The following is an 18,062-nucleotide window of genomic DNA, read 5'->3' on the forward strand; positions in this document are numbered from 1 at the left end:
ACACACGCACACACTCCCAGGGAAGCACCCCTATCCCCTCCACTTACACAGGGCTGACATCCAGAGTAAACAGAAAACAGGATTTGGGGACACACACTATAGCTTCTCTCTTGGGAGTTCTAAAACTTGAGGAGTTTGAGACCACCTAGGCTACAAAGAACAATTCTGCCTCAAAAACAAACAAGGCCGGGTAATGGTGGCCCACACCTTTATTCCCAGCTCTCGGGAGGCAGAGGCAGGCAGATCTCTGAGTTTGAGGTCAGCCTGGTCTAATAGAGTAAGTTTCAGGACAGCCGGGGCTACACAGAGAAACCTGTCTTGGGGGAGAAAAAACAGGAAAAAAGAAACCAAAAAACCTTAAAAAAAAAAGATCCCAGATAAGCAACAGCAAATGTGGGCTTCCTGGGTAGCCCAGGAGAGGATGCACTTATGCACCTGGTCCTTGATTTCCTGGCTCTATTCTCAGGTGGCAGGAAGGGGCTGGGGTTCATTAGAGCATCGTATAGGAGGGAGGAAGAGTCATGCCGACTCCTACGACGTTCCTACACAGCTGTGGTTAGCGGTACAGCTGTTCCTCATGAGGCACCTCCAGCACCTGTCCTGTTGCGGCCGCTCTGGCCTCTCTCGTTCTTCAGTAGGGTTCCTAGATGTCCTGCCCACTCACTGGGTTACAGAGCTGGGATGTCTGCCTGGGTACAGGCATTGGAACCTCGGTGAGGGCGTGGGGGATGGGGAGGCGGCTGGGAAGGAAGGGCTCAGGTTCCATTCAACAAAGGCAAGGCAGACCCAGAATTCTCCGGAGCCCAAGCATCACCCCCTGATCCAGCCACGGTCACTCAGGACCTGTTTGGTGTAGATGTGGGCAGAAGCCTATCAGCGGCTCTCAGAGCTCTCCTCTCCTAGGGCCTCCTCCTGCAGGGACCTCCTGCAGGGACCCATGGAGAGCCCCCTGCCTGCCTGCCTGCCGGTGGGCATTGGGGCTATGCAGGGAAGCAGGCCCTGCTGCCAGGGCCCAGTGCTGAAATGACAGAGGAGCCGGGGTGGAAACTTGCAAGTTTTATTAAATACTCAATTCACCCGTTTGCCACCGCCACCCAGAGCAGGAAAAAAAATAATTATCAAAATAGGATTAAAAAAAACCAAACCACAAAACAAATTAAACCCAGTCCCCAGCCGTCCAGGTGTGGGCCACTCTCTTGTCTCTCTGCCACAGACAAGTGAAGAGGCACCTTACGCCAGCCACAGGCCCCTGAGGAGTTAATTCTGACTGTGGTGGTGGGGAGTCCCTGGTGGGTGGCATCTTGGCCACCTTGCTCCCAGGAGATGGTTATTGCTGGGAGGCGCTGGGCTGAGAAGCTGCCGACCTTTCCCCTGGTGGTATCACCAGCCAGGGTGGAGGCCAGTCCTCGTCCACCTAGTCACCTGCTCCCTGAGAAAGGGGGTGGACAGATGTGGGGAGAGCATTCTCCCCAGGGAGGGAAGCAGGTGTCTGAGGCAGCCTGGTGACCAAGCTCAACGTCCACTGCCTGCTGCCCGGCCCTCAACTTGGGTGTAGCCCACAGCCCTTTCCACTAGAGGCCATTTCCCTGTTGCCTCATCACCCCAGAGGCCTACGCGGCCATCTTCCTGGGGTCAGCCACAGCCGGGGCCCCGTTGGCAGGGCTGCCTATGAGCATGGTGCCCTCTCCAGTGTGGTGTGGGAGCTGGTCCTCTTGGGCTCAGCAGCCGCTCTCCGTGGTTTCCAGGGTCACGGCCCCTTGCTGCATGGCAGAAGTGGCTACGCTTATGACCTCCTCCAGGGTCTGCTGATCCTCCAGCTGTGGGGAGGAACGGCGGGTGAGAGGGTGAGGCCTCCTCCCAGACCCCACAGGCCGCCTGTTCACTCCGCCTGGTCTCTCTGGGTAGCCCTGGCTGTCCTGGAACTCTCTCTCTAAACCAGGCTGGCCTCGAACTCAGAGATCCGCCTGCCTCTGTCTCCCATGCACTGGGATTAAAGGCGTGGCCACCACCGCTCTTTCCTATCAGGGCTGTACTAGAGGGAAACTCTCTGAAACTCCCTGATAAAGAGTCCTGTTAGGTATATCTTGGGTGGACCACAGGCTGCTCTGTGCCAGAGACACGAGCTGGCTGACAAAAGACTGACTAGAAAGGGCCTTGGAGAGAGTTTGCTCCAGTCTCTCTATCTCCCAGGTGAGGAGAAAGCCTTAGAGCTTGAACCACAGGTGCTGCCTCAGTCACCCCAAGGTGAAGGACTCCCCAGTCTCCCTCAGGTCCTCGGTGTAGGCAGAGGGGGCCTGAGCTCTCCCCTCCCCTCCCCTCCCCACCCCTTCCCTCACTGCCCCTCTCCTCCCCCTCCCCTCATTATCCCCTCCCTCCCCTTCCCCCCCTCCCCTCCTGCCCCTTCCTTCCCCCTCCCTCACTGCCCCTCCTTCACCCCCTCCCCTCACTGCCCCTCCCCTCACCCTCCCTCCCCTCACTGCCCCTCCCCTCATCCTCCCCTCCCCACCCCCCTCTCCTCACTGCCCCCTCCGGTCAGGATCCCACTCCCTTCCTCAACCCACCTGCACAGCGATGTGTGTTCCGTTTGCTGTGGCCAACAGTGCCACCTGTTGGTGGTGAAGAGATGCCACACTCGAGTCCTCGGTCACCAAGGCCCCAGAGGTAATGATTGTGACCTGAAAACACAGAAGCAGAAAGACCTTGTACCTGCTGCCACTGGGGCTGGGAACGGGGAAAACCACTGTGGCCACTCCGAAAGCCCGGGATTTAGAACTGATTACATTTGGATTTTTTTTTTCTTCAAAGTGCAGGATTTTCTTGGAGGCTGTCAGGGCGGTAGTGTCAGCACTGGGGACTGACCTTAGGGACTTGGGTGTACACAGCCACTGAGCTATACCCCTAGTCCTAGTTTTGTATTTTTTTTAAAAGATTTATTCATTTATTATATATAAGTACACTGTAGCTGTCCTCAGACACACCAGAAGAGGGCAGTAGATCCCATTACAGATGGCTGTGAGCCACCATGTGGTTGCTGGGAATTGAACTCAGGACCTCTGGAAGAGCAGTCGGTGCTCTTAACCACTGAGCCATCTCTCCAGCCCCAGTTTTGTATTTTTTGAGACAGGGTCTTGGTAAGCTGTCATCCAGGTCCAAGTCGCTGGGATTACAGCTGTAGGCCACTGCGCCTGTCCTGCACGCTGTCTGAAGATGTCTTTCAAAGATGAAGGTTGCTGAGGGGACTGGATTTGTTTGTTTGTTTGTTTGAGACACGCTCTCTTTGTGGTCCTGAAACTGTTATAATATAGATCAGGCTGACCTTGTACTCAGACACCTTCCTGCCTCTGCAGGAAGTTCTGGGATTAAAGGTGTGCATCACCGCACCTGGCCTTTGAGGGGGACTTCACATATGTCAGATGGCAGCTCTTTTCCTGAGCTGGACCACACACCTTGCTTAGCCCAGACTGACCTTAACGTTGTAGTCCCCCTGCCTCAGTTCTCCTGGTAGCTACAATTACAGGCCCAAATCACTAGTCCTGGCAAGGAGACTTTTTATGGTATCTTTGTCTCCTAAGAAATCTTGGTTGGTTTGGTCTGAGCATTGAATGCCCTCTGATCCCCATGACAAGGTTTTACAGAGAACAAGGAAACGGCCTGATCTTACGGGCTGAGTCTGTGTGCCATCGGCGCTGACCATGGTGACCGTATGTGTGCCAGACGTGGCCAGTTCTTCCTGATGACCGGGGATGGTAAGGGTAGTGCTTCCGTGCTGTGTCACCACACTGATGGCACTCCCCAGGGCCTGCAGGTCTTCTGGGGACAGGCTGACCTGCAGATAGGAGGGAGGTGTGCTGGAGCAGCAGGGGAGGTCCACCTACTGCCCTCAGCAAGCTGAGCTCAGCTCCCGGGCACAGGGGTGGGAGCGAGTGCTGGGCTGGGCACAGGGATGGGAGCGAGCGCTGGCTGGGCTGGGCACGGGCACAGCACAGGGCCATGGCTACAGAAGCAGCAGCAAGGCTGCCCACTGGAATTGTATTTCCCACACTTTGCCTCTGTCACCCGCTGCATGCAGGTCAGGGCCTCCACCTCGAGTGTCCTCCTCTTCACTTTATAGGAAGAGGCACACTACACAAAGAGGCATGGCCAAGGGGCAAGGTAGACTTCCGGCTTCAAGACCCTCAAGGCCTGATGTGACCCCTCTTAAGCACATGCATGGCAGTCAGATGAGGACACTGGGAGGAGCAGGTCTGGGTGACACACTGGTCCCCTCAGATGCAGCTCTCTAAAGTCCATAAAGGCAAGACAGGTGCCCGGGTGGAGGTGAGGCTGAGGACCTCAGGGGCCATTGTGACACTGCTCCACCCATCCCCAGGGCTTCTACCTGCTGGGTACCATCCTGAGTGATGAGAGCCACCTGGGGGGCCCCATCTTCCTCCGTCACCATGGCTACTTGGGTTGGGATGTCACTGCTCTCTTCTTTCACTTCCGAAAGGTAAGCAATGTGGGTTGGTTTGGGTGGGGGGCTTTCCTCGGCGGCGGAGGCGGCTAGGAGAGGAGAGCCCAGGCTGTCACCCGCTGCTGGACTCCGGCAGAGGCCTGTGAGCCCCACCTCCCGCTCGCTCGCTGCCCCCTCACCCTCTAGCTGCTGCTGCTCATACAGGGCCTGCTCGCTCTCCTCCGTGGCCTCCAGCTCGCCATGCGCGCTGCGCTTGTGCATGGCCAGGGTGGAGGTCTGCCGGTAGGTCTTGCCGCAGCTACTGCAGGTGTAGGGCTTGCAGTGCGTGTGCACCACGTGGTGCTTGTACAGGCTCGAGTACTCCGTGAAGCGCTTTCCGCAGCCAGGCACCGTGCAAACGTATGGCTTCTCCCCTGGGGACACTGGGCTGTGAGGGGGGTGGGAACTGGGGCTGGCAAGGGGGAAGCTAAGGGGATAGGGTTGGGGGACAGGGCGGTGACAGGAAAGCCAGGGGAGAGGGCAGGGGCTGAGAACTGAGACTGGGGGACAGGAGTTGGGGGAGAAGGCCTGTGGAAGACAGGAGGGCACGAGAGTGGGACCTCTGCACCCAGAGACAAGGCAGAAAGAGTAAGGGGGGCTCAGAGAAGGGGAGTGACGTCAGACACTGCAATGTTGGGGTGCAGGGTTAAGAGTCACGGGCGGAAGAGGGGAGACAGTGGGGCAAAAAACGAAGTGTCAGGATGGGAGAAATGGCTGAGAAATGATGGAGAGGTGGACAGGGGTGTGGCGCTGGAGGTTGGACACCAGAGTCACGTGCAGAGTGGATGCTTGGAGGAGATGAAGGTGACATTTCCGTAGGAGTGTGGCTAGGAGCTGTCCTACTCTACAGAGGTGGGCAAGACCCGTCAGACTAGACCCAGCTACCAAGAGCGGTGCTGCTCGCCGTAGGTGAGACAGCCATCTGGGGTGACACCCAGTCCAGCCTGGAGTGGGCTGAGAGGTACCCTGGACCAGAAGCCTACGGGAGGGCCTGTGGGGCCTGGGGAGGGTGGAGCTCACATGCCAGCTGGCCCACCTGTATGGATGCGCACGTGATTCTTGTAGTTGGTGGCGCTGGTGAAGCCACGGCCACAGTGGGGCTCGGGGCAGGTGTAGGGCCGCTCGCCTGTGTGCGTGCGCACATGTACCTTGCGAATGTTCGATGTGGTGAAGGAGCGGCCACAGCCCTCAAAGGGGCACCGGAACGGGCGTTCACCTGGGTGGACAGGGATTCGAGGGACAGCTAAGGAGGACCAGGGAAAGGAGGGAGGGCTGCAGGCTCTGGCGTCAGTGGGAAAAGCCGAGTGAGCCAGCCCCGGCCCCTGGCATGGGATAGCGGGGCCCGGCCTACCTGTGTGGGTCCGGACGTGTTTCTGCAGGTCCCCTGAGGTCTTGAAGGCTTTGCTGCACAGCTCCTCTGGGCACTTGTATGGTTTCTCACCCGTGTGAGTACGAACGTGACTTTTGAGCCCATAGCCTGTCCGTGTGAGGAGGATTAAGAGAGGCCAGTGGAGCCTCATCCCTGCCTACCTGCCTTACTTAGGGGACCTCCATCCTGAGTGACGGTCCAGGAAGCGCCACAGCCCTGGGACAGCCTCTATTCCATCCTGCCCAGGAGAAGCCTACAGTGCCCTGGAGGTACTTTCTAAGGCCAGATAGGGACATTCCGGAACTTGGGGCTCAGGGAGCCTAGAGAAGCAGAACCCGAGAGTCCTTGTTTCACAGAGCAAACAAAGCTGGAGAAGCCACAGGCCTCCATAGTCGTTAGCTGGGGCCTGCCAGAACTGATACGAGGCAGTCCTCTCCTGAGCCTGGCCTCTCCTGCAGGCCCTTCAGAGAGCACGCACCTCAGTGGTTTCTCTGTGCTTGGCCACCTTTGTAGAGGCCCCCAAGTGGATCTAGAACCCTCTGTCGCCTTCATCCAGGTGTTACCTGTTGCGAAGGCCTTTCCACAGCTGGGGAAGTCACATCTGTATGGACGGTCACCTGTGTGAGCGCGTTCGTGGACCTGTGAGGAAAAGCAAACCCGTAGCTCAGTGGGATGGGACTGGGCAAAATCCTCCCCACCTACGCCCCCTCTTTAATATTTATTTATACACTGTGGCAGACACACCAGAAGAGGGCATCGGATCTCATTACAGGTGGTTGTGAGCCACCATGTGGTTTCTGGGAATTGAACTCAGGACCTCTGGAAAAGCAGTCAGTGCCCCTAACCACTGAGCCATCTCTCCACTCAAAATGCTAATTCTCTTTCCTCCCACACTGTGTCCCGGCTTCCTCTGCAGACACTTCTGTGACTGTGCCTCTTCCCTCCAGCAGATGACATGGGGGAGGGGCCAGGCCAGTGCCAGAGCAGCCTCACAGGGAAGACGGGCCGGGCTAAATGCCTTACCTTTAAGTGATGGGCAGTGGTGTAGAGGCGGCCACAGCCCTTGTAGCCACAGCGGAAAGCTCGGTCTCCAACTTGCTGCCCTTTGCCATTGTGGGAAGCTGGGCTATCGTGCAGAACCTGAGGAAAGAGATCTTGGTCCCTATATGTCCTCCTGAGGGGATGAGAGGGAGGACACAAGACCCAGCTGACAGCCTAAGACCCGAAGAACAGAATGAACACGGTTGGGGGAAGGGGGACAGGACAGGAAGGCAGAGACCTCCATTTCCTAACACAAGCACAAAACCCTGGGAAAGGACCAGAAGTGGCATGGGGCATGCCACACCTCCTTCTGCCCCTTCTAAATGTCCCCAAACATTGTCACCAACTGGGAACCAGGGGTTCAAGCATTCTCACTCAAACCCCACAGCACGGCACAGCCCCTCATGGCCAAAGGCTGGACTCAGGTGGCTCTGAAGGGGGGGAACCAGACTGGAGCTCCTTCCTAGAAATGTATTTTTACTTGTGTCTGTGTGCATGTGTGAGTGTGTGTGCGTGTGTGCGTGTGTGTATATGTGTGTGCATGTGTGTGCATGTGCATGTGTGTGTGCATGTGTGAGTGTGTGTGTGCATGTGTGTGTGTGTGTGTGTGTGTGCATGTGTGTGCATGTGTGTGGAATGTGTGTGCATGTGCATGTGTGCGTGTGTGCATGTGTGCATGTGCGTGTGCATGTGTGTGCATGTGTGTGTGTGCATGTGTGTGCATGTGTGCGTGTGTGCATGTGTGTGTGCGTGTGCATGTGTGTGTGTGTGTGTGTGTGTGTGTGTGTGTGTGTGTGTGTGTGTGCATGTGCATGTGTGCGTGTGTGTATATATGTGTGAATGTGTGTGCGTGTGAATGTGTGTTTGTGTGTGTGTATATATGTGTGTGAATGTGTGTTTGTCTGTGTATGAATGTGTATACATGTGCATGTGAATGTGTGAGTATGTACGCATGTATGTGTGTGAATGCACACACACGTATACACACACACACACACACACACACGCACGCACGATGTGTGAGCATGCATCTGAGGCAGAGAAACACATCTAGACTGGCAGGGACAGCCAAGCAGGCACGCTCCATGAGAAACAGGGCTGGCATGCAGCCCTGGAGCAGCCCTGATGGGTAAAGGAGGCTGGGTGTTCCGGGCATCTGGCAGGATCTCCTGGGTAGCAGGGTTGCCCTGAGGGCGGCTGACCACACACACTTAGGAGGCTGGGGCTGATCAGTGTGTCTTCTCCCAGCAGGAGACCCTGCTGAGGAGGGGCAGGCACCATCATCAAGGGACTGGAGTCAGGGCTGGAGGTGGTGGTGGCAGAGCCGTGCTGACCTCGAGGCTCTTGCTTTTGATAATGTCTAGTTCTCTTTCGGCCTCACATCTGGCCATAGGGGCTGAAAGGAGATGTAGCCCGAGTGGCCTGGAGTAGCTTTGTGCTTCCTTTTGAACAGACAGCCATTCCCCTCTTTTCTCCTACAGCTTAGAAAACTAAGCTCTCCCAGCCTACAGGCTAACCGCTGTTTAGGAAACTCTGCCCGGTCCATCCAAGGCTCTGCGGTCTAGCCTGGAGCAAGCCCTCGGCTCACAGGTTGCTGCCCTCAGCAGGTGTGGCCCCAGGCCGAGCAGAGCCCATCAGGCCTCAGTTCCCAAGACTCCCAGCTGCTCTGGCTCGCAGGCCTGCTCTCTGCCTCCGGAAAGCAATCAATCTAGCACGTCTTACGTCGGTGGACGGGAGAACTAATAAAAAGACACAGGCAGGGTTTCCCAAGAGCAGAGGATTTGTCCCGGCAGCTTGAGATGGCTACGGCTCACTTCCTGCCACTCGGAAGCCACTGCGCCTTCCAGCGGCCCCCCTTCTCAGCATAAACCAGTGCACAGCTGTCTGTCATGGCCCCACTGGGTCAAAAGAAAAGGAGAGGAGAGGGAGGAGCTAGGGCAGATGCGCCGAGCCCAGGGTGGCCCAGCGTGAGCCCAGGCCTGCCACTGCTCCCTAGACAGGTGAAATTGGTTTGGTTTGAGATAGGATCTTGTGTGGTCCAGGATGGTTTCAAGCTCCTGCCTCCACACGCCAAGGAGAGGTGGTGGGCAGGTGAGACCCTACTGTCCCAAGCGGTGGCGGTGCCCGGCACTCACCTTGCTCGCATACTGCTCCAGGGCCACCACCGTGTCTGCGCCAAAGCCCTCCTCCTCCTCCGCTGCCAGGTCCTCCAATCCCACCTCTGTCTGCACAGCCAGGATGGTGCTGTCCGGCGGCACAGACACAGGGTGATGGATGTAGGCGGTGGAGCCGTCTTCCAGCTGCACAGCCTCCAGGGCGCTGGGGTCATAGCCCTCTACAGGGCACACGAGGTTAGGCCTGATGCCACACGGGGGAGACCCAGCTGAGACGCTGGCTCAGTGCAGAGTCTCTTCAGGGGCCTCATTGTGGTGACTTTCCCTCCTTGGTCCAAATGGAGCTGCCTCTCAGAAGGACGAGGCCTCCCGGGGCACACTGACTGGGCCCCTGGAGGGCCTGGTCCACTCTCCTCTTGACCCAGATTTCCCCAAGGGCTTCCTGCCCAGGGTCTGGCCAGTCCCCACCCCACTTCACTCAGTCTCAGGAGGAAAACCAGAATCTCTGCTCTGAGGGCCGGACCCACTCTGGCCTTGGCTCCCATCCCTTCGCCCGGCTCCCCAGCCCTCTTGCTCTAGTAAAGGTGGCCTCCCGCACCCGCTCCTGCACCGGCTGGTCCCGTCTGGAGCGCTGAGTCCACCCTGCCACTCCTCTTCCCTAGGCTCCCAGATCCTTAGACTGTGGACCTCGCACGGCTCTACTTAACGCAAAGTTGGGGCTGTGAAAAACTGGGCAACCCTGAATGTCTCTGAACGTGCATCAGCTAAGAACTGACGCCACACGAAGTGTGCGGTGAATCTGAGGTGTTTCTGAGGGGCTGGTAGTGTCGCATCACATGACCGCCCTGCGCCTCAGTTCTGAACTCACTGCGCACACTTTGTGTTCTGCACGCTGTCCCCACACAACACAAACCAACCCCGGCCGAGACCTCAGATCTGATTCTGTATTTTCATTTTCCCCCAGTTTCTCACTCTGAATCATTATTGTTTAATGGGAAATAACTACAGTATTTTTCTATGGTCACCGCTCAGCAAACATCAGATCAGTCTACTTTCGGATTATATTGTGTTTGTTATCGGTTTGACTTTTAAAAGCCGCGGTGTGCCCTGGGTTCGGCCCCCACCTAAGAAAAAAAAGAACCAAAAAAAAAAAAAAAAACAAAACAAAACGCGGTGTGGATTGCTGGGTTGAATTTCATAAAAACTATTCGGTGAATTCTAGCTTGGGATAGGACAGGATTTCAGCCGCCTTTGAGACGACTCCTAACATGCACTGCGGTATGTGATGGCGCCATGTGATGGGGCACTGAGCTTCAGTTAGGTCTGCAAGGTTGACGATGCACTACGGCCCCCATCTGTCGTCATCCTTTAGCTAAGACCTCAGTGTGGAAATCTGCACTTGCCTTCAATGACAATGAAGTCAGAACTGTCGAAGAACTGGGCTTTTTAAGATTAAGAATGTGTGTGTGTGTGTGTGTGTGTGTGTGTGTGTGTGAGCGCCTGTGTGAGCTTATGTGTATCACTGTGCCCAGGAGCCTGAGGGGGCCAGAGAACACTGGATCCTGTGAAACTGGAGCTCCGGCTGACGCCTCCTGGTTGTGTGTGCCTGGTCCTCGGTAAGGACAGTGCGTGCTGCCACCTGCCTTGTCACCTCTAAGACCAAGGGCTGTGAACTTCTTTATGATCCATTATCAGTTTGTATAGCAATTGCACATAACTATATGTCTAGAGATTAGTGAAATTTCTTGTGTAAAAAGGTGTGGTCAGAAGGGGAAGCAGCTGCTGCAGCCCGGTGCCCCGTGAGTCTATCTGCCTTGCTCAGAGGCGCTCGCCCTGGGTCTGCTCACTGTACAGCCATTCGCCCATGACGGCTGAGCTGTGGTGGGGCGGGGCTGTCTGCTCTGCTGTGTGGGCTCCAGCACACACACTGGGTTCTAACTCACAGAGATCCTTCTGCCTCTGCCTCCCGAGTGCTGGGACTAAAGGTGTGCACCACCGCCTATGGCCTAAATGATCACTGTTTAGTGCATTAGAAACTTCTACAGACAGACCCACTCCATAGCCACCCTGCCTACTCCAGAGCTTCTTTCTCTGTTAAAGACGACTGAGTTTCCTTCCCTTGGTTTGTGATAACGCACCAGGGTCCATGCTGATGTTCGAGTCTCCCTGCCCCCGCCTGTGGTTTGCCCGGGGAAGGTATGGGGAACGTAGGGTAAGCAAGCAGGGTTGTATCCCGGGAAGAGGGAGGGTGCTTGTGCTCACCCCAAGCCTCTGCCCGGTCGGTCCCTTCCCTCCCCAGCAGCCATGACGCCCATGGGCCCACCTTTGGGTGTGTGGTGTATGTAGGCCATGCTCCCGTCCTCCAGCTGCACAGGCTGACCATCTTCGAAGGGGAAAGACTCTGCAAGGAGAGCAAGGCCAGTCCTCCTCTGGAGCTCGTGGCCGCGAACGCGCTTGTGGGGGCTGCCAGGCCCCCCTGCGCTCGGGGTGTGCCGGGGCACCTCACCTTTCTGTATCGTCACCTGGTGGATGTACGCGGTGGTCCCGTCCTCCAGCTGGATCACCTGCCCTTCAAGCAGCTTCTCCCCTGGGGATGCGGAAGCAGGGAAGTTGGCCAAGGTCTGCCACAGGCTGGCCCGGCTTGGTAGATGCCTGTTTGGTCTCTGAGCCCTTGCCTGTGGTCTAAGCAAGGGAACATCCACCATGTTCCCTCCTTCGTCACCTCTTAAGCCTCGGTCTGGAGGCTCTGAGGGGAAACATCCTGCCGTGAAGTAGCCTTGTGTGCCACTCAGCAAGGAGCAATTTCCTTTCTTCCTCTACCCATGCCCGTGAAGACGGGAACCTCTAATCTAATGGTGATCTGCCGAGGCTGAGCTAAATGGAGAACAAATGTCCTGAAACCAGGGAGGATCCCAAATATGGAGAATTCAGATACAGGCCCGACTACTCGTTAAACACATTTCCTCATTTCCCCAGAACAGTGTGCCAAAATCTGGGCCTCCAACAGGACGTGCGTGGGTATGGGCGGTAGCTATGGTGTGCTGGAGCCGGGACCTACCTCCCGGTGTGGAGCCCAGGCTCTCCCACTGTGTGAGCCTGAGCCTGTACTCAGCTGGTGTCTCAGCTGCCTGTTCCTTCAAACAGTTCTCTCTTTCGAGTGCAGGGGCTGTGTGGACTTCGTGAGCTCACGGAGAGCAGGCCAGGCGTGTGCTCAGCCTCCACAGGCTTCAGTGTTCACTTTGGTGAGTCCGGTGTACAGTGTGAGAGACATGGGACCCAGATTGGTGGTGTTCACCTACCAGCGCTTGGGAAGTTGTAGAGGAGGCCCAGGGGGTCAAGGCCAGCCTCTGCTACAGTTTGAACTTGAAGCCAGCCTGGGCTACAAGAGACCCTTCTTCAAAAACAACAACAAACCCCAAATAAACAAAAGAAATGGAAGTGAAGGGATAGAGAGGTGTGGGTGCATGTGCGTGTGTGTGCATGTGTGTGCATGTGTGCGTGCGTGTGCTTGTAGGCCAGAGGTCAACCTTGGGTAGTGTTCCTCAACAAGCCTTCCCCTTGCCTTTCAGACAGCATCTCTCATTGGCTGGCCAGGAGCTCCCAGATTCCCATTGGCTGGTGGGCCAGAGTCCCCAGAGATCCTCCTGCCTCCACCTCCTGGCTGAGGGATATAACCATGCGCCGCCTCACCCAGCCTTTGACGTGGGCGCTGACGGTTGGACGTGGGTCCTCACACCTTATGTGCTACCTGAGCGAGCCATCTGCCTAGCCTGAGTGTGATACTGTGGGCCCATCTACAACTTACCTCACTGTCACATGATCTACGCAGCCTCAAGCTCCACCCCAGCCCGCCCACCAAAGCTTTTCTGGAGACCAGATCCTGCTCTGCGTCTCATGCTGGCCCGGGATTCCCTAACCAGACAGATGAAGACCTCAGAGTCACTGCCAGCCTCCGGCTTCAGTCTTCTAAGTGATGAGGTTAGAGGTCTGTGCAACAACATGCCAGGCCTGCTCTTCTTTTCCAGGCCTGGGAACTAAACCTTTAGCCTTTGCCTGACAGGCGAGGGCCTCACCCGTGAGCTAATATCCCTAAACTTTGATGTTTTTACACAGGGTCTTGATATGTGGCCCAGGCTGTTCCCAAATTGGCAATCCTGTTGCCCACATCTCTTGTTTTTTGGGGGAACCACAGGTGTGGGCCTGGACTCTTTTCTCTTCTCTTAGATGGGGTCTCAAGTTGCCCAGGTTGGCCTTACACTCATTACAGAGCTGAGGATAGCCCTGAATTCCTCCTAGGTTCCTGCCTTCACACCTAAGTGTGAGTGAGCCACCAGGCCTGGGTGGGCTCTTGGGATCAGGGCGGGAGGACAGAAAGACAGCTGGGGCTGACAAGTCCACGCAGGAGATGTGTTTGCCCTTTCTTTAGACGTTCCCTGATGGAGAACTGGCAGTGCAGTGAGGAGAAACACTGGCCGACTTCTGACTCAACCATCCTTGGACATTTCCCCAGCAGGGGACCCCCAAGCTCAGCCCTAGAGGGGTCTCCTCAGGTCCTGTTACGCACAGCGTGGGGGTGACTCATCAGTTAAGTAGCTGTGCACAACCTTGAATGTCAAACGCCCTCCTCATTTCCAAAGTTCTGGAAACTGTAGGAGGTGGGCCTAGCTGGAAGAGGTCAGTCCCTGAGGGTCCCGTGCTGTGTGTGTGTGTGTGTGTGTGTGTGTGTGTGTGTGTGTGTGTGTGTGTGTGGTTTTTTTCCCCTTAGTCCCTTTCTGCCTCATTTCCTCCTTCCTGTCAGCCATGAGGTGAGCAGCTCTCTCCCACCAACCACAGGCTCCTGTCTGTCGTGATGTTCTGCTCAAGCACAAGGGGCCGAATGACTGTGGACTGAACACCTTAAAACCACGAGCCGAAATAAACCTTTTCTCCCACACATGGCTTATGTAAGGTATTTAGTTCGTCACAGCAAGGAAGAAGGAACTCACACGGAGAACTGACCTGACAGTGTGGATCTTAAGTCTCGGGAACTCTCTGTGGAAGGAAGGACTTTGGAAAAGTAGGGAGAGGCAAGCCAGAGGCGGCTCAGGCTGCTATGAGCAGAACTTAGTCGGCAGTTCCTGCCCTTGTTCAGAAGACCAGGATGCCAAGAGGAAGCGGGCAGTTGAGACTAAGCTCCCGTGCTTTCAGAGGGGAACAGGCTCTAGTGGGAAATGGACCTGAGGGCCATGAATAGTACATTCTGGCAAAGAATACTCTGCATGTCCTAAGATTTTGAGTAAGGCTGAATTTAAAAGCAAGAGTAATTATTTGATGGAGGACTTTTTTAAAATTTAAACTACATTTAGTTGAGTGTGATTAAGTGCACATATGTGGGTACACACACATGGGTACACACACATGAATGCACACACACGAATGCACACAATGTGACCCAGTATGGGAGGCAGGAAACAGACCAAAGAAGAATGATGGGAGAAAGATATAAATAGAAGGGCTGGAGAGATGGCTCAGTAGTTAAGAGCACTGACTGCTCTTCCAGAGGTCCTGAGTTCAAATCCCATACATGGTGGCTCACAACCATCTGTAATGAGATCTGATGCCCTCTCCTGGGGTGTCTGAAGACAGTGACAGTGTACTCATATACATGAAATAAACAAATCATATATATATGCATATATATGTATATGTATATATATAAACAGAGAAGTGGAGGAAGCAAAGACTTAACTTTAGAAGGTTTAAGATTCTGTTCTTTTGAAACAGGCCTCCCAAAGGCAGAGACTACAGGCGTGTGCCTGGCTGCCAACCACTTCAATCCGTTCACTAGAAACCCTCTGTGGAAAGCTGAAGCAAGGGAAGTGACAAGGGTCTAAGGAGAAACCACAGCCCCACCTAGAAATCCCAAATTCTTTCTGACAAACTGCGCCAGAGGGACAGGATGCACAGTGCGGGGACAGAGAGCTCAGGCTGCAGAAGTATTCCTGAGGAAACACATCTTCAAGAGAACAATCCTAGGCCGACTGTGACTGGCCTCCAGGAGCCACCTCAGGAGCTTGCTGACGACATCGAGGGCTGTCTCACTTCATTATCAAGAAACAAAATTTTCAGCCAGGCGTGGAATCCTAGCACTCGACGCAGATCTCAGAGTCTGAGGCCAGCCTGGTCTACAGAGTGAGTCCAGGATAGCCATGGCTACATAGAGAAACCCTGCCTCAAAAAAACAAAAAACAAAGCAAAGCCCACAAACTTACATGACAAAGCACTAAACATGGCAGATGTTAATCTAAGTGCGGCCATCTTAGTGTATTGAACTGAAGGAGGGCAGCAACGTGCGCCTCATCTGAAAACCTCAAAGTCTGCAGAGCTCGGAATCACAAGTTTTAGGTCAGGAAACTGCAGGCTCCAGTCTACACAAACCCTCCAAAGCTCAGGTCACTGAAACCCGGTGTATGTCTGCTCCTAAGTACCTGCACAGGGGAGGCCCTATCTGTCCTTAAAACTTTTTAAAATCTTATTTTTACTTTTATTTAGGTCTGTGCGTGCATGCGTGCATGCGTGCGTGCGTGCGTGCGTGTGGTGTGTGTGCTCTGTGCACGTGGGTTACCTCGGAGACCGGTAGAGGGTGTCGGATCCCATGGAGCAGCCACCATAGGTGCTGGGAACCCGACTCAGGTCTTCTGAAAGGGCACCGCACGCTCCTAACCACGGAGCCTCCACACCCCCATCTGTTCTTAAGTACTCTGGAGGATGGACTTCGTCTTTAATGCTATGATTATAAACACATGCCCCGAGCGGGCTTGAGGACACGCTTACACTCCTGAAGAATCTGTTGCCTATCTGTGACACGAATTTCTCTGCGAACCCAGTGTGTTTACTTCGTGCCCACTGGTGTCAGACACTAAGGCATACATTGTACGCTGGGTGCCATGGCTGCGCCAATGTCTTGCCAATGGCAGAGACTCAGAACAGCAACATTCGCTTCAGTCAAGATGGTGACCTGCCCCTATCCAGGAAGTGCCCTAAGCTGGAACAGGAGTGTCTGAAAGCAGGAAGCCTGGGCTAGCATATGCTCATTCCTCCCTCAGGGGTTTATTCTAACTGGTGCCCTTTCTGTCAGGGGACCCTCAAAGGCACAGTCAGCTGCACCGGGTGGGGGCCGGCGGGCAGGAGAACAGGGCGGTGAGCTCCTGCGGACGGACATCTGAGGGCGCGACTCTGAGGTTCCCGCAACGCTCACCTTTGATGGCCTGCTGGACGTAGGCTGTTGTCCCATCGCTGAGGGTCACCGTTTGCAGCCCCAAGCTTTCCATGACAAACTGCAGCTTGTGCCTTCAGACATGAAGTTGGTTTCTGGTCACCAATGAGGTCAGAGATTTCCTTCTGGGTCACCAATCTGAGAAAATGGACAATGTCAAAAATAAATAAATAAATAAATAAGCAAGTTCCTCATAGTTTCTTCCTGCTGCAAGCAATTAACCGGGTCAGCCAGCAGCACACAGATGCTGTTTCAGAGAACCAAACTGGTTCCTGTGAAAAGCGTGTGAGACACACACACACACACACACACACACACACACACACACACACACACACACACAGTGTTAGTTCTAAATGGTGGGCATAGAAGCATGGTGGTCAAGACATTTGGGAAGTAAAAAATCCCCCAACTGAATGAACCATTTGGAACTCGCTTCCCATGAAAGGCTGGCAGGCAGGCAGCCCCTCGGCCTGGCTGGCTGTGCTTACTCAGACCTCATCCATTCACTGCCTCTGCTGACCTCTGTCAAGAAAAGCAGGTCCCTAATGGAATTCACAACACTCCCACTGTGATGGTTTCTATATGCTTGGCTCAGGGAGCCGCACTATTAGGAGGTGTGGCCTAGTTGGAGTGGGTGTTTCACTGTGGGCGTGGGCTTAAGACCCTCACCCTAGCTACCTAAAGTCAGTTTGCTGCTAGGAGCCTTCAAAACCAGTACCACCTGGGTGACTTTTTTTTTTTTTTTTTTTTTTTTTTTTTTTTTTTTTTCGAGCTGGGGACCAAACCCAGGGCCTGGCGCTTGCTAGGTAAGCGCTCTACCACTGAGCTAAATCCCCAACCCCTATCTGGGTGACTCTTACACATGACCAAGTACAGCTGCAGCATGAGGTACAACCTCGACTCTCTCTGAGCACAGCTTCTTTGTGCTCTCAGAAAACACCTCCCAGAAGATTTCACCTCAGTGATGCTGGTCTCTTCTTAATCACCGCTGATTTCTTAGCTCCAGCTGACCAGCATCAATTGTCACAGTAGTCCCTTCTATTCTTGACTCTGAAGCCAGAGCCACGTGGGCTGAAGCTGCTGAGTTCTGCTCCTTGCAGGAGCTGGAACACGGCCCTCTTGTTCTACTACATTCTCACCAGCTTCCTCTTTTCAACTCCTTCACTGCCCAAGCTTGGCTGTCCAGGATCCTGCTCTGCCTTGAACGCAGAGATCTGCATGCCTGTCTCCTAGATTAAAGGTGTGTGCCTAGATATAAATTTACCTAGGTAGGATCTTGCCCCAAAGTCCCACTCCCTTAATCTGCTATCTCCTAGAACACAGGATCCAACTCCATTTCACTTCCTGGTACCTCTTTAATACTCAAACTACATATTTTATATTTTTCCTTTCTCATATTGCTACACTTGTTTAAAATGCTTCTCATGAGACTAAACCAGAGAACAAAGTCTATGATGGGCGTCTCTGAGACTTCCCAATTAATCTGAGTTTCTTCACCTTAGCCTCTGGCAGACTTGAGACAAGGGCAAAAAGTAGCCACATTCTTCACCAAAATACCACAAAAACAGTCTCTGCACCACATACTGAAATCCTTCTCCACTGAAACCTCTTGGGCCAGGTCAGCACAGTTCAAATCACTCACAGCAACAAAGTCTTCCATACTCCTACTAGGATGGTTCATTAAGCCCCACTTAAAGCATTCCACTGCTTTAAAAATCCAAAGTCCCAAAATCCACATTCTTCCAAACAAAAGCATGGTCAGGCCTATCACAGCAATGCCCCAGTCCC

At 54.5% G+C, this 18,062-nt stretch overlaps 1 protein-coding gene across 2 annotated transcripts in view; it reads right to left on the reverse strand.

Moving 5' to 3' along the window:
* Positions 1–1,041: 1,041 nt before the first annotated feature.
* Znf76 (zinc finger protein 76) overlaps positions 1,042–18,062 on the reverse strand; it is a 29,083-nt gene continuing 12,062 nt past the window's right edge. For both annotated transcript variants that reach the window (XM_032888320.1, XM_032888319.1), the window contains exons 2-14: positions 16,254–16,409; positions 11,523–11,603; positions 11,340–11,417; positions 9,038–9,237; positions 6,885–7,001; positions 6,425–6,500; positions 5,844–5,969; positions 5,529–5,708; positions 4,633–4,866; positions 4,379–4,542; positions 3,662–3,826; positions 2,562–2,675; positions 1,042–1,817 (exon numbers count right to left, since the gene is read on the reverse strand). In XM_032888320.1, coding sequence (XP_032744211.1) covers positions 1,719–1,817; positions 2,562–2,675; positions 3,662–3,826; positions 4,379–4,542; positions 4,633–4,866; positions 5,529–5,708; positions 5,844–5,969; positions 6,425–6,500; positions 6,885–7,001; positions 9,038–9,237; positions 11,340–11,417; positions 11,523–11,603; positions 16,254–16,326 — 1,707 coding nt within the window. In that variant the 5' untranslated portion in view covers positions 16,327–16,409 and the 3' untranslated portion in view covers positions 1,042–1,718. The remainder of the gene's footprint in view (positions 1,818–2,561; positions 2,676–3,661; positions 3,827–4,378; positions 4,543–4,632; positions 4,867–5,528; positions 5,709–5,843; positions 5,970–6,424; positions 6,501–6,884; positions 7,002–9,037; positions 9,238–11,339; positions 11,418–11,522; positions 11,604–16,253; positions 16,410–18,062) is intronic.

Source organism: Rattus rattus, chromosome 18, assembly GCF_011064425.1.
Source record: "Rattus rattus isolate New Zealand chromosome 18, Rrattus_CSIRO_v1, whole genome shotgun sequence".
Classification (NCBI taxonomy): domain Eukaryota; kingdom Metazoa; phylum Chordata; class Mammalia; order Rodentia; family Muridae; genus Rattus; species Rattus rattus.